We start from the raw sequence: 15736 nt of genomic DNA on the forward strand, positions 1-15736 counted from the left end.
AGTGATGATAAAGGGCACCCCTGTAGACTATTAAAATTATTTGACTTAATACTGTTACTGCTACCCGTCTGGCAAAGGATCCCCTCAAACCAAAACACTCTAGAACCTCAAATAGATACGGCCATTCTATCCAATCAAAGGCTTTTTCAGCATCTAAGGAGACCACCAATCCAGGAATCAATCTTTGCTGACATACTTGTATTGTTCTCAGTACTCTCCTAAGGTTGTTAGAGGAACTGCGGCCCTTAATAAAACCTATTTGGTCTTCTTTTATAATGTGGGGCAAAACCTTTTCCAAACTCAGATCCAACATCTTTGATAAAATTTTGAAATCTACATTCCGTAGTGAGATTGGTCTGTATGAAGTACATTCTTCGGGGTCCTTCCCTTTCTTTAAAATGAGAGAGGTATTAGCTTCCCTAAGGGTAGATGGCAGAAGAGCCTGTGTATAAGAGTATTTGTACATCCCCAGAAGTGGTTCCACTGATATGTTTATGAATTCCTTATAAAATTCAGTTGGGAATCCATCTGGCCCTGGTGCTTTGCCACCTTGGAGATGTCTTATTGCTTCCTGAAATTCCTGTACTGTTAGAGGTGCATTCCTTACTCACATTGGGGTGGTCCAGAGTTTCAAAGAAGGACTGCATTCCCATTGTATTGTGTTTGTTCCCCTCTGACCGATATAGCTCTTCAAAATATTCCCTAACCCTAGCATTGATCTTTTTCGAATCACAGGTAATCATACCAGTCTTACAAATGGTTATTACTTTAAAACTTGAAAGCCTTCTGCCTGAGGCAGTATTTGTTAGCTATAACTAAACTGGTCCTAAAACCCTTCAACTTAGATTTTTCAGAGTCTGTGTTTTTTACAACCTCTGTTAAAAAAAAAGCCAAGGACAACATAACCTTGTTAAAGGAGCAGTAGCATCAAATGCTTATGTGAAGTATCTTGGGGTTTTTGTATGTTAAATATGCTATATCATTGCAAATCTTTGTTGTTTTTTTTATTTAGGCGCTGCCTGCATATAATGCCACCTTCAGCATATCCTTTTGAAAGTATTGATATATTCCCAGGAATCCCTATTCCAATTTGTCAAAGCTGATGTCAGTTCTTTGAATGTAAGGCATGTTAGGAAACAGAATGGTTTTATCCCAACTGAAACAATCAATTTCTTCTTCTAATATTACTTTAGCAAATGAGTTTGAATAACCAACACCTTACTAAAAGGGATTAATTTAGAAACCTGGGTTATGATTGATATTGTTAACAATGCTTTTCCTGTGCAGGAGTGAAAACTGGGAGATGTGTAACATATCATGATTCGATAAAGACCTGTGAGATTTATGCTTGGTGTCCAGTGGAGAATGGACTATCAATAAGGTAGCACAAAAAGTTAGTTGGCTTCTGTTTGTTATTGGTCACAGGTGTAGGTGGCACACTGTTTAAATGGTCAAACACAGTAACTTGGTGAGTTACAAAGAGTGAGGGAGTGCGTTACAAAGAGTGCTGAACAATTTTAAAATGTAACGTTTGGTTGAAACAAATAGCTGGAGTTGTGTTGCCATGCAACAAAAACAAATTCAAATTTGGCCAATCAGTTTAAATTATGCCCAGATACCAAAACCCAATTGAATTTGAATTTTACTGTTTGGGATGGCATCAAACCAATGAAATGATCCAATGTTTTGGGGTATAAAATCCAACATTTTGAACCGTTAGGGGGAGAACAGCCAAGAGCAGCCAACCAAGCACCTACTTAAGGCCAGCCGGCTAACTCTCTGAAAGGCACATGTCCATAAGAAACTAGTGCAGCAGAACACCGAAGCCGACCTAGAGAATATTTGACAGCTGAAGATGATAACTGGTTTTGAAATAGATTTTGCTGTTAATGTAAGAGGGAATTTATCGGACCAATTTTGTAGAATGGAAGGTAAAAGGTAGGTTTAAGAGAAAGGAGTTGTAAATAGCTGTTGTTTTAATGTTCTGTGTCGGACTTAAAAAATAAAATTGTTGAATTATACTTTAAATAGTGAAAACTGGGATGGTTCTTTACTTCTCGAAATTTAATAGATTATGATGCGAGGTGAGCTTCTCTGTATGTCGAGTTTAAATTAGCAGAGGGGTTTACCCCATGTCGTAACATAGCCACACTAATCTTGAGTTTCCTATCCCATTCTTCCTCAAAACTCAGTGCTCAGCAGGGGGTTTAAGCAATTTTGATTTGAGAGAGACATCTGGTAGTGCAGCAGTCATTGGAGTTCTGAGCTTTCTGGAGGCAGCAACAATTTTGAGATCTCTGGAAAGGGAACAATTCTATGCAAGATTGCACTTATTTAGGAAACACAGAAATTGCACAAATGAAGGCAGGAAGTAACAAAGTTACATAGTCTAAATAACTAAGTGAATAGGTAAAACTATAGCCTACTGTCTTAAGAACTTATTATGGAAGTATGCATGATTATCTTCTCTCAATGCAAGAAGAAAAATTCCAAAGGTTTTCTTAATGGAGTGAAAATAGGAATTGTTGAGGAGTATAGGTCTCCTTATACACAACTTACTAAAAACTAAAACACATAGACAAAAATGAAGTAGGCCTGTAGAATGTTGGTCTTTATCTCAAGCTAATGCTCTATGAAAGTGTAGAAGTGTATTTTCCGTTCTGATGGAATATCAGGATTGACCCCAAACCCCTGGTAAGTTGCATTGAGTTTAAAAGGAGTCACTACAGCTATGCCAAACTGATTTTAAGGTTTCATGTGCTAACTTAGCTGTTAACTGAAGTTAGTTTATTTTCCCCTGAGCAATGTTTTCTCACTAATTACCTGACCTAGTTGCTATGGGAGCATATGAATGTCTAGTTGTTTCCATATATTTCAGTGTCCTAAGAGCATGTTTTCTCTATTTTTTCACAGGGACTCTGTATTGAAAATGGTGCAGAATTTCACCATATTGATCAAAAACAGTATTCACTTCCCCAGGTTTGGGTTTACAAAGTAGGTGGAGTTCTTATCATAAAGTGTATCATTGCCTTAGCAGATTTTATGTGGTTTCACTTGACACATTTCTTTTGTCAATACACATTTCTTTTTTACATTTCCTGTTTACTAACCATAGAGGTAGCAAAGATATTCAGCATTAGATATTTATGGGGTGTCATTGAGAACTATATACATTACCAGGTTAATCTCAATAAGAATTAGACAAATCTTGTGAGATACGATCTCAAGTTGTATTTTGGTCATTAGTGACGAATGTCACCAGGAATTTTCTCCAGGGTTCTGTCATTATCTGCTGTAACTTTTCCAGGAAATGAATAAGAAACCTATATTATAGGTCAATCCAGATTTCCTGCTGATTTTCCATTGAGAATAACATTGGACAATTGGGAGAATCCCTCAGGAAATTCTTGATGTATGTTCTTATTTGGGATATCACAGAAGTTTAGCTATGTGTATTCCAGACATGTATATGCATAAAATACTTCACTGAGGGTTCATATATGTATAAACCTCACAGCTGCAAGATACATTTTTATTGGCCCCACCTCAAACAGCAGAAGTAGTGAGCAGCGGGACTTGCACTTGTCCAAATTACATGTTACTAAATATTGGAAACATTACTTTGAGCACCAACAATCAACATGTACAGTTGGTTCTGACATAACATGATAGTTCTGTTCTCGTGCGATCTAGCTTTATAAGAAAATGGTACAATAGCTGCACCATTAAAACTAATGGGGCCTGAATCACATTATAGCCAATACAGGTCAGGAAAGTTCACAGTCTAAATTCTTCAATCATGCATTAAAGCAGAACCGACTATATATTGCTTTGCTCCCCCTCATATTTCCTTCTGATTGCAATTTTCAGAATAATCTCTCTTCGATCTTTTTATTGTTTAGTCCCTAGCTATTAACAGCAGAACCTCTTTATTGGACCCACTTGTGATCTTGGTGCAACTCTAAATGGCTTGGATCCTTGCCTCCTACTCCAGGTTCTTCTCCAGACCTGAGAAGATGTCTGTAATGTTGACACTGGGCAGGAAACACAGTCTCAGGATTCAGGCTCTCTGCTGCAGAGAATAGTATATGTTCTCTACTCCAGTTACATTCTGTTCCACTCTACCCACCACCTCCATCTTGCACATAAACTAGAGCTATTTTGCTCATCTTTCCGGCAGCTTCTGCTCTCATCCTCAGTTTGCAAGAGACTTGAACCTGTCGAACAATTGCAAGGCAGAGGTTTCTCCACCCCCACCTTCTGAATGCCCAGACATGCATCACCTCTAGTTGCACTTTCCTGTCCCTGACCACAGATCGAATCTGAGGTAGCCAGCCCAAGAAGGTAGTTCGACTTCCTGGAACAAAATGGTCAGGTAACTTCTCTTCCCCCTCCCCAAAACAATACAATGTCTAAAGGTCAGACTCCACGTCATCAATTTGGATTCGATATCCCTTGAGCTGCAAATGCTTACTGTAAATGAGGTTGTTGTATTTCAGACTCGGCTTTCACCAGCACCCACATGCAACACATCACATACCCTGCCATCTTTATTCTGTTTAATTTAGGTCTCAAGTTTAGAAATACCATTCAACCATTGTCTGTAGATTTTTTTAAGTGGTTTGACTAGTTAAGTTAAAAATGTAATGCAATATGAATATTAGCCTTTATCAGTTTAAACTAGTGCCCATCATTACATTCTAAAACCTTTTAAAAAAGGCATCAGACGTTTATATATGTGTTCGTCTAGTTAAAGCCTTGAACACTCACCAGTTTCTGTAGGCTAAACAAAACAGTCTCACAAACAGTAACTCCTTCCACTGTACCAAAGTTTTACCTACATTTTCGATCTCATTACTTTTGGTCTTACAAAACTTAATGTTTGCAAAACCATGTTATAGGGAAATGGTCATTTATTTGTTTTACTTTCCCTGTTGCTTAAACAGTCATTTTAAATATTATAGCTTTCAGTCAGAGGAGAAAATAGTAGTAATTTAAGGGACTGTATAAACATGAATGGCTTACACGATGTTACTGAAACAGTGTGTGCTGTGTTATAGGCAACATCATATGACAAGAGATGTGACAACGTCTACTTTGAAAGTCCTGTCATAGCATCTTGTATAAGAACAATCGCTTACATTTATGTATTACATTTAAATTAGAAAAACATCCCAGATAGTTCCATTAACAAAAATATAAACCAACCCAAATAATGGTGGGGAGGAAGAGGGGGCACAAAAAAATAGCCAAAATCAGGAACATGGTGCTTGAGGATTGTGTATAGGGGATGAAAAGATCACGAAAGGAGCTTGTTGCCTGAAGGGGAGAATTTTAAACTTCGGTTATTGAAAGACTGGAAGCCAGTGTCAGTGAGTAAGGATGTGGGTTGGTTGGCTGAATTGGTTTGGTGCCAGATAAATGCAGGAACAGGAGTAGGCCATTCAGTTGTTGAATCTTTTCTATCACTCAGTTAGGTTATGGCATAGAATGGAATTCCTCGAGTGTGGAAACAGGCCATTCAGCCCGGCCCTCCAAAGAGCATTCCATCCAGCTCCACCCCCTAATCTATCCTTGTAACCCTGTACTTTTCACCTAATCCACCCAGCCTGCACATACCTGGACACTATGGGCAATTTAGTACGGCCAATCCAACTAACTGGCACATCTCTGGACCATGGGAGAAAACCAGAGCACCCGGAGGAAGTCCACACAGACACAGGGAGAACATGTAAACTCCACACAAACATTCACCAGAGGGTGGTATTGAACCTGGGTCCTTGGTGCTGTGAGGCAGCAGTGCTACCTAAAGAGCTACTGTGCCACCCCTACAACCACATATCCACAACATTCTAGAGGTGGGAACTTAAATTTCCATTGACCCTAAATGACTTAAATCACATTTCCCAAAAAGTTAAACAACAAATTTACTTCTTATTTGAAGAGCTCAATATAATCATCTAAGCTCAAGGGAGTACCAGTCAAGCTAATGTAGTCCATCATCAAAATATAATACTTCAAAACCTCTTATTATCCCTCTATGTTCCATCGTTGAGGTTTGCTGTCCAAACACATTATGCCTAATGTTTTTGACCAAGGCTTTGTAAACTTGAAATGTTACTTTCCCACATAATTACTTGATGTAAATGCTCACATTCCATTAGCTTCATAAAAGTTGCTTTTCATTCCAGCACTTTAGCTTTCAGTAATCTATGCTTTCAAAGTTACGATGACAGATCTATACAAGATTTTCTTCTTACATAACAGAGGAGCATTTAAAATTTCACTGAGAAATGATGACAGACACTTCTGCAATTTCCTCAGCTATTGCTTTTAATACTCTGAAAACCGTCTCCATGAGATTTGTCTATCTCCAGTCCTGGCATTTTTCATTACTATTTATAAGTTACATTATCATATTTTTCAGTTTGATTTATTTTTCTTGTTCCACTGATATTTAGACCTTGTCCTCCACCATGACAAGAGATTAAAAAAAATTATTTCAAATCTAAAATTTCCTTACAGTCTATCATATCTCTGCCTTTGTCCCTCTCTTTCATCCTGTGTAAATATATGCACATTGATCAGGACTGTTTTTAGCACTGTGAGCCTGGAGAAAATGTAAATAGAGTTCTGGTAAGAGAAACATGCAGTTGCAATGATATCTCATTTAAGGATCTGAGAGGAAGGGGAGCTTTGATATAGGGAAAAATAGAGTTCAAAGTAAAACTTTTGAGATACAACAGTGACGAAGGTAGTTTCCAAAAATAGATCTTAGGGATAGACTACCCTTTTAAGGTACCATTTAAAATGAGGGCCAAAATTTAAAAAGAAGTTGTCAGCTTTTTAAAGGGTTCAGGAGGTGATCTCACCTTGTTCCCAGTTTTATAATGTGGTTGCTTCTCCCTGTGGTTACTAACGCTTCACGTATTGGAAGAAACGATCGTGATTTTCATAATTAAAGCTCCTGTAAGAGCAAATGAGACAGTGTCTTTCAATGATTTGCATATCCTGTAGACTGCATGTCCCAAGACATTAAAGAAGGAACACCATTATACAAACTGCAGTTAGAATCAGATTGTGAATTAAGAATTCACAACGTAATTCTTTTCAATAATTTATAAAGTTCAATTTTTAAAGACCAGGAATGATGGTTATTAAAATAAAGAAATGAATAAATTAAAATGTGTTAAATGAAGACAAAAATGTATTGGTTGTATTTTTCATGAATATAAACTTAGGCAGGCCTAATATTGAGAATTTATTGAGCAGACTTAAATCCTTTAAATTGCTATTGGGATATTGTTACTTCAAGCATTACTGAAGATCTGATTGTTATTTATTCTTTATTATTTTTGACGTTTTATTCCCAGAGGAAACATTCAGAAAAGCAGAGACCCAACTTATTTGAGAAACTGTAGTTTTGATGAAGGGACTGACCTTTATTGTCCCATTTTTCCATTGAGCTTCATTATTGAAAAAGCAGGAGCAACGTTTGATGAACTCAGCCAAACGGTACAGCAATTTATGTTCATTGTAGTATAAACCAATGTAATGCTTTTCTCTGTGAACTCACATACTTTGGGCAGAATGAAAAACTCTTCTGTAATGATGATCATGAAATTACCAAGGTTATAGTAAGACCAGTCTGGTTGACTGATGTCCATTAGGAAAGGGAATGTTTTATCCCTACCCAGTCTGGCTGACAATCTGCAACAATATGGTGGCGTCTTAAATAGCTTCTGAAATGGCCAAGTGAGTCACTTGGTTGTATCAAACTGCAACAGGAATGTGAATGCAGCATCAACTTAGGCACAAGAAATGACAAATGCACATGTTGCCAGTCAACCTTGCAGAGTCTTCCTCATTGACATCTGGGAACCTGTGCCAAAATTAGGAGAGCTCTTCCACAATCTAGACAAACAATGGAGTAATGCAGGCAGTGTCCTGTAGGTTGTAAATGGGTTCTGATCTCGAGTCTGTCAGAACACAATGCAGTACAATATAAAATAGCTGTTTGTAAGTACAAGAAACATTTGTATGTCAGATCTTTCAAAATTACACCCTATATCAGATCATGTTCATAAGTATGCATATTCACAGGTTGGATGTTCATAAATCAGAGACTCTGAATTCTCTGAAACAGCACTTTCCAAACCTGTGACCTTGCACTTAGAAGTACATGGGAGCACTGTTGTATAAGGTAAGGGCTCTGAAAGGATTAATATTGGAGACTATGTTAATTTCTATCCAATCTAATAATGTCATACAGCATTAGGTGTGGTAGAGAGGAGTCCAGCTCAAGATCCAGATGGTAACAAATGTATTCTCAATTATGAGGCCAAACTAGTCAACATTACTGTACCTAGTTATAAACTAACTGTTGTTAAGAAAAGTGTCTCCCCTTGTTAAGATTCATTAGTGGTTTATTTTCTACCACTGTTAACCAAATAGGCACTTAGATCGAATGGAGAAATGAGGATTGGTGGCAGAATTCTATCCCAGCCATTAGCTGGTAGTGTGAACTAATGTGAACTAATAAGAGTTTAAAAAGCTAGTCACACTTCACAGAGTGTGACATGCTGATGTTGGACTGGGGTGCACAAAGTTAAAAATCACACAACACCAGGTTATAGTCACACTAGCTTCAATTAAACCTGCTGGACTATAACCTGTGTGATTTATAACCTTTCACAATAAGGATCATTGTCATAGTGAGCACATACAAAGAGGCAGGAGTACATTGCAAAATCTAAATTCACAAGCTTAAGTTCTACTGAGTGGCAGTATCAGCAATGCTGTGAAGCAGAGTTAATATAACAAAAGTGTTTTTTTAAAAGATAAAGGAAAACTATTCAAATAGAAGGAGAAATAAACCTTTTATGGCTATGATAAGAATGGGCGATCAATCATTTTTGTTCGGAAGATATATTAAGGGCAGTAATCACAAAACATTGCTTGGAAAATTGTAGAGAGGATGTGTATTGTGTGAATGGTGGGAAATTGACCATTTTGCTAATACGAATGAGGGAAATCTCCTTCATAGAGAAGATCAGTAAGTTCCATTTTACCTGTGGAAGGCAGAGGAAGCAGCATTGTGACTATAAAGGGTGGGAAGATTCTTTGTAAGCAATGCAGAGGTACAGCATTATTATTTAACATAATTTAATGTTTAGTCGAAGAAAATAATGCAGCGTTGTATGGTATCTTGGAAATGGGGACACTTAAGCACTGCAAGGTATATAGGAAGGACTCTGTCAGCAATGTGCTGGCCAGATCCAGAGATCTGAAGAGGGATTGAAGAACTTATAACTCACTATGAAATCTGCAATGCAAAACAGTCCTATCATCATTGAAGAAAATTCAGAAAACAGAAACCAGCAAAGGGTGTGAAAAGATGGAGATGAGTAGAAAATGAATGAGTTGTGCAATCCACTTCAGCTTGTTAAGAAATTTTTAACTAAACTTGTTCAAACAGCAATGTAGTGTGGTGAACAAATTGATACTGCAGATTTGATAATGATGTTAGATGATAAAACAACGATAATTCAAGAGCAGTACAGTGTATTTCAAACCTTGCTCTTCCAAAGCAGAATTATTGGTTTTCGCAATGGAGATACTGCTACACAGACAATAATCCTGTAATATGATTGAAGCTCTGCCATTCAATAAAATCATGACTGATCACTTCACTTTCCCATCTCTCTGAATAACCTTTCAGTCCTATGTTTATCAAAATATTTGTCTGCCTTAAAAATATGCAAAGACTCTGCCTCCACCACTTTTAAGGAAGAGAATTCCACAGACTATTAACCTCTGAAGGGGAAATAAAGTCTTATCTCTGCCTTAAAGGTGCAACTCAGTATTTTGATCCAGATTCTCCGACAAAACGAACCACCTTTCCACATGCACTCTATCTAGAAACTCCTAAGGATCTTATATGTTTCAATTAAGTCACCTCTAACTCTTCTAAACTCCAATCGATATAAGTCCAGCCTGTCCAACCTTACCTCATAAAAACCCCCTACCCTTTTCAGTTTTTTGAATTTTTCTGAACTGTTTACATTTTTCCCTAAAAAAGAGATCAATAATGTACACAGTCCTTCCTGTTATTCCTTCTAAATGCAATAGTTGGTCTGTTACTTTATCTGACGGGCTCTTAATCTCCTGTTTTTTGTTTGCAGGGGAACTCTTTGCTGCTAACTCAGGTAGCTGCATGAAATATAAACTGGAGGACATTTATTGTCATGAATGTCCATCATGATGGCTGATCCTTGGAAACAAGTTTTTTTTGGCAATATCAGGGATTTCTGAGCCAGTTAGTTTCTTCTTAACTAGATCCTGAATCTGTGGACATTGGTATATTTTATTATTAATTTGGTCATGGGATGTGTGCTTCACAGGCTGGGCTGATTGCATATCCCTAGTTGGCCTTGAGAAGGTGGTGGTGAGCTAACTTCTTGAACCAGTGAGGTTCCTGTGCTGTAGGTAGGCCCACAGTGCCATAAAGGAGACAATTTCAGAATTTTAATTCAACAACAGTGAAAAAACGGCAATAAATTTCCAACTCAGGATGGTGAGCGGCTTGGAGGGGAACTTGAAGGTGATGGTGTTCTCTTACATCTGCTGCCTTTGTCTTTCTAGATTAATGGGCTTGTGTGTTTTAAAGGTGTTGTCTAATGAAGAATTTCTGCAGTGCATCCTGTTGACAGTACACACTGCTACTACTGAGCGTTGTGGTGGGAGTAGTGGATGTTTGTGGATGCAGAGCCAATCAAACAGGCTGCTTTGTCCTGGATTATGTCAAGCTCCTCCAGAGTTGTTGGAGCTACACCCATCCGGGCAAGTGGGAGGTATTCCATCACACTCCTTTGGGGACTGGCTTTGGGGAGTCAGGAAGTGAATTACTCAACACCGAATTCCTAGCTTCTGACCTGATCTTATAGTCACAGTATTTATATGGCTAGACCAGTTGGGTTTATACTTAATGGTAATGCCCAGGGATTTTATAGTAGGGGATTCAATGATGTTACAATACTACTGAGTGCCAAGGGACAATATTAGATGGAGATAGCCAATGCCTTGCACCTGTGTCTTGAAAATGTAATTTGCAACCAGACTTCCCAAACTTGGATATTGTCCAGTTCTTGCTGCATTTGTCCATGGACGGCTTCAGTATGTGAGAATTCGTAAATGGTGCTGAATATTGTGCACTCATTGGTGAACAACCCCACTTTTGACTTTATGATGGAGGGAAGGTCATTAATGAAGCAGCTGAAGATAGTTGGGCATAGGACACTAACCTGAGGTATTCCTGCAGCGATGTCCTGGAGCTGAGATGACTGATTTTGAACAACCATGACCATCTTCCTATGTGGCAGGAAGGGGCTATGACTCCAACCTGTGAGAGTTTACCCTCAATTTCCCCTGACTCCAGTTTTGCTAGGGCTCCTTGATGCCACACTCAGTCGAATGCAGCCTTGATATCAAGGGCTGTCACTCGCACCTCACCCCTGGAATGCAGCTCTTTTGTCCATGTTTGAACCAAGGCTGTGATGAGGGCAGGAGCTCAGTGGTCCTGGTGGAACCCAAACTGGGCATCACTGAGCAGGTTATTGCTGAGTAGGTGCTGCTTGATAACACTGTTGATCATACCTTCTATCACTTTACTGACAGACAAGAGTAGATTGATGGGATGGAAGTTGTTCAGGTTGTATTTGTTCTGCCTTTTGTATACAGGACATACCTGGACAATTTTCCATATCATTGGGTAGATGCTAGTGTTGTAACTGTACTGGAAATACTTGGTTAGGGGAGTGACAATTTCTGGAGCACAAGCCCTCAGTAGTATTGCAGAATGTTGTCAGGGCCCTTAGACTTTGCAGTATCTAGTGCTTTCAGTCCTTCCGTGATATTACATGGAGTGAATTAAATTGGCTGAGGACTACTTTATGTGATGTTGCAGTCTACAGTTGGAAGTCAAGATACATCATTCGCTCAGCATTTCTGGCTAAAGATTGTGACAAAACATTAACTTATCACAGATGCTGCTAGAGCTGTTGAGTTTCTCCTGCTTGTTTCAGATTTCCAGCACCCAAAATATTTTGTTCTGATTCACTGGGCCGGATAGCACTTTTACGTGTTCCAGTCTGACCTGGTGTTGAATGGTAAATCAGTCTGTTAGGATTTAAAGAAGTGAAGATAAGGGCCAGACCAGGGGAATTAGTCAAGGGAAGAAAGAATGACTGGTTTTCTTTGAGAACTAGGACATCGAAGGTACAGGTGAGAACAAGGCTGAGCTAACTGCAGAAATGTTGTGGAGAATGAAGGACAAAAAGTTAAATGGTTGAGATTTTGAAAGGAATTTTGTGAGTGGTTTGAGAGTCTTTTCAGGAGCAGGAAGTAGGATTAGGAGGACAAGGGTGATGCAAACGGTAAGCAATAAAGATAAATGCTAAGAGATTGCTTTATCTGTTGTTGACACAATGGGACAAGGTAAGTGGTGCAAGCAGATGTATATTGAGGCTGACATTATCATCAATTCTCAGTCAGATCCCAGGCAAAGGCCATGATTTCAGTCAATCAGAGTGTATTCATGGATGGCAAAAATCTTATTCACAAGTGAATGAACATTGTTGAAGGAGATATAGAACAGCCTGGCGATGGCTGATTTATTGGGAGGATCAACACTTCATAGGACGAGTTGAACAGGAGAGTAGCAAGATCAGCTGTCAGTCAGCCTGCTGGATAGTGAGATCAGTGAAGGATTTGGGAAGGAGTAGTTGCTGCACATGAGAAAGTAGAGACAAATGCCTTGCTGGGCTCTTTAGAGAAAACCATGAAAGGCATGAGGAGAAACTATAAGACTATCTAAGGAATTTACACTTGGGATAGTAAGAAAATTGTGATGATCAGGAGTACATTTGGAGCATCTAAGATCGGAGAATTGAAAGAAGGTGTGATGACAAGAAGGAGACACTTAAGGAAAGATAAAGAGAAAGCAAGGAAGTAAAAATGATTAGAAAAGAAAAAAAAAATTGAAGTAATAAGTTTGGGTGCAGAATGGCAGTGGAAACATGCAACTGAATGGACACAATGAAAGCTTAATTATTTAGGCATCGCAATGTTGTAAAGAGAATAGCGAGGAGACAATATGAGAGGGTCCAAAGTAAGGGTAATAAAGTTGACATAGGAGGTGAATACAGTTTTATTGTCCAGATTCAAAGGCAGGTCTGGCACTAGGATCCAAACGTTATTTAACGGCTGTGGGAATAGACATCAAGGATAGGCGCTTAATCAGCTATGGTGCAGAAAGATGAATGAGAAGCTGGATGCCACCATTAGATGCAGAAGTGGCAGAGAAGCCCAGGAGAGTGAATCACTGGCAAGGAACAAGACTATAGCTGAAGCTGAAAAACGAGTAGAACCAGACCAATTCCAAGCGCAGCAGGGAACTACAAAAGTGGGAAAGGAGTGTCAGCTGATCAAAGCAGTTGAGTCATACAGTGTAGTTATTTGCCCACAAATTTGCAAAATAAATTTGAGAAATTAAGATTCAGCATTCATTGAGTAAAGGGAACAATACACTTGATGGGGTGTGGTAATTTAGACTATTAGTTAATTTGTGATTATGCTAAAATAAACCCTGTAAGTACCTTGAAAAAATGGTGACCTGCCTTCTTGAATCACTGCAGTCTATGTGGTATAGGTATACCCACTGTTCCTTTAGGATGGGGAGTTCAGTGACCATTTCAGTGACCATTTTAATCCAGTAACGATGAAGACTTGGGGGTAAAGCTCCAATCCTAAATGGTTTGGGTCCTGGAGGCGAATCTGTAGGCGGTGGTGTTTGTTGTACATGCTGTAGAACAAGACTGCATATTTCAAAGCAACCTTATCAGCAAATTTAGAATAAAGAGTTGTTTGCAAAAATTGAGAATGAGCTGGCATTTGAAGTTAACTATAACTTTTTTCACTGGTGCGTAGGAGGTTGAGAGATGACCTTAAAGAAGTTTATAAAGTCATGAGCGGTGTAGATAGGGTTAATGGTAGATGTCTTTTCCTGAGGATGATGGATTTCAAGACTAAGAGGCACATTTTTAAGGTGAAAGGAGAGGAAGATTTTAAAAAGACAAGGGGCAAATTGTTTACACAGAGGATGGTTCACACTGGAATAAACTTCCTAAGGAAGTGATGGATGCAGGCATAATTACAATGTTTAAAAGACATTTGGATAAGTATATGAATAGGGAAGGTTTGGAGGGATCTGAGGTAGGAGCAGGCAGGTGGCACTAGTTTATTTTGGAATCATATTTGGCATGGACTAGTTGGACCAAAGCATCTGTTTCCATGCTGTATGCCTCTAACACATTGGATATGACACTGGCAAACACTACCCAGCAGATCTTGCAAAGCCCTCCTTTGGCAGCCAGTGTCAAAATTGGTTGAGAGAGAGGAGAATTGGGAGTGAATGTGGGGAAGAGACGAAGGAGAGTGGGGGTATGGGAAAGAAAGATTTCTGAACTGAAGAAGAATTCATACTGGACTCGAAACATTAACTCTGTTTCCATCTACTGATCTTGGAATATAAGGAAAACCTCAGAATTACTTTTGTCATAACCATCAAAGTAAACCCTCTCATTGTCTCCTCCATCCTCACTCCCAACTCAATTGTTGTGAGCTCATGGACAACTTTGTCAAGAAGAATGAAACTACCTGAACAGCTATCCTTTGTTTCATCCACCTCTCTTGCCATAGAATCCCTACAGTGTGGAAACAGGCCAGTTGGCCCACAGTCCACACCAACCCTCCGAAGAGTAATCCACCCAGACCCATTTCCCGCCGACTAATGCACCGAACACTATGGGCAATTTAGTATGACCAATTCACCTAATCTGCACATCTTTGGATTGTGAGAGGAAACCAGAGCACCTAGAGGAAACCCATGCAGACATGGGGAGAATGTGCAAACTCTACACAGACAATCACCCGAGGCTGGAATTGAACCTGGGTCCCTGGCGCTGTGAGGCACCAGTGCTAACCTCTGAGCCACCAGGCCGCTTATGCCGCTTCCTCCAAATCTCCACTTAGGGATTTCTATAGCTTCTCTCCAGTCCCTCTCACTTCATCTGAACCTAGAAGTCTATATTCTGCTCTTTAAATCGTATTCCCACTAAACGTCTGTTCAGTTTCCCTTTCTAATCATTTTTAACAGATATTGGTCAATAGGTATCTCTCCTCAATGGTGTCCCCCTCTCCTTGGAATCTGTTCTCTCCAACTCTTCCCTTAAAGCAATACCATTTAACCTCTTCTGCCTTGCAAAATTATGCCATTTCCAAACTCAATTTCCTGTCAAGTCCTTGAATACCTTTTCACCTCCCAAACCTGTGACTACCTTTCTCAGAAATTTTTATTTTTAAAAAACCCTCCAATCAGGTATTCACGCTGTCATAGTAACAAACTGGCTCTTCAAGTCACAAATGACATTGTCTTCAGTTCCATTACAAACCTCATTCCTTCATTTCTCTCTCCTTCACAGCAGTTTGAGGTTGACCCAGACAATTTGCGATGTTAAAGATGCTAGATAATTGTAAGTTGAGTGATTTTTGGTAAAAGTTGAATGAGAGGTTAGGATAGAAGAGAGAACAGGAGAAATTTGTAGTTTATCTTTAACTCAAGCTAGTCCTCCTATTTCTGCGTCTCCAATTCCCTCTGTGTCAACCTTTCTCTTCACCC

The 15736-nt window shown here is 39.1% G+C and overlaps 1 protein-coding gene across 2 annotated transcripts in view; it reads left to right on the forward strand.

Annotated features, from left to right (window-relative positions):
- Positions 1-15736, forward strand: part of LOC122562601 (P2X purinoceptor 2-like) — a 75416-nt gene that overhangs the window by 22517 nt on the left and 37163 nt on the right. For both annotated transcript variants that reach the window (XM_043715580.2, XM_043715575.2), the window contains exons 5-7: positions 1288-1381; positions 2914-2994; positions 7374-7515. In XM_043715580.2, the coding sequence (XP_043571515.1) occupies positions 1288-1381; positions 2914-2994; positions 7374-7515 (317 nt within the window). The remainder of the gene's footprint in view (positions 1-1287; positions 1382-2913; positions 2995-7373; positions 7516-15736) is intronic.

The sequence above is a fragment of the Chiloscyllium plagiosum genome, unplaced genomic scaffold, assembly GCF_037043375.1.
Source record: "Chiloscyllium plagiosum isolate Xiang-an unplaced genomic scaffold, Cpla_swu_hap1 HiC_scaffold_24, whole genome shotgun sequence".
Taxonomy (NCBI): domain Eukaryota; kingdom Metazoa; phylum Chordata; class Chondrichthyes; order Orectolobiformes; family Hemiscylliidae; genus Chiloscyllium; species Chiloscyllium plagiosum.